The sequence below is a fragment of the Buceros rhinoceros genome, unplaced genomic scaffold, assembly GCF_000710305.1.
Source record: "Buceros rhinoceros silvestris isolate BGI_N320 unplaced genomic scaffold, ASM71030v1 scaffold26462, whole genome shotgun sequence".
Taxonomy (NCBI): Eukaryota; Metazoa; Chordata; class Aves; order Bucerotiformes; family Bucerotidae; genus Buceros; species Buceros rhinoceros.
The window spans coordinates 5,344-5,671 of record NW_010397540.1 but is presented as its reverse complement, the minus strand read 5'-3'; the positions used below and the strand labels follow the sequence as shown (position 1 = coordinate 5,671).

Genomic DNA, 328 nt, shown 5'->3' with positions numbered 1-328 from the left:
GACTGCTTTCTCCAGGGTCTTTACGCTGGGGGGTGTGTCCGGGTGTCTGCTGACCTCCCTCCTGCACCAGCGGAAAGCGACTGACCCCAGCCGCTTCGCCAACCGTGGGGGGAACCTACTCAAGGAGGAGAAGCAGCGGGCGAAGCTGCAGAAGACGCTTTCCAGGGTAGGTTCAGCTCCGGAGCAGAGTCCACGGTCCCGGGCAGGCTCCGGGTGCTGCCCCCGGGGTGGGGGCAGCCCCTCTCACTGCCCTCCCCTCCTCCTCAGCTGCAGGAGGAGCTGGAGAGCAGGATCCAGGCCTGGGAGCAGGAGCGCGGGGAGCCCTTCC

General features: G+C 67.7%; 1 protein-coding gene across 1 annotated transcript in view; it reads left to right on the top strand.

The window, feature by feature from the left end:
- The window catches only part of LOC104502339 (protein regulator of cytokinesis 1-like), a gene marked incomplete at its 5' end in the record, with an annotated part of 5,230 nt that overhangs the window by 705 nt on the left and 4,197 nt on the right, over positions 1 to 328 (top strand). The window contains 2 exons of the mRNA XM_010146301.1: positions 71 to 166; positions 268 to 313. Of these exons, the coding sequence (XP_010144603.1) occupies positions 71 to 166; positions 268 to 313 (142 nt within the window). The remainder of the gene's footprint in view (positions 1 to 70; positions 167 to 267; positions 314 to 328) is intronic.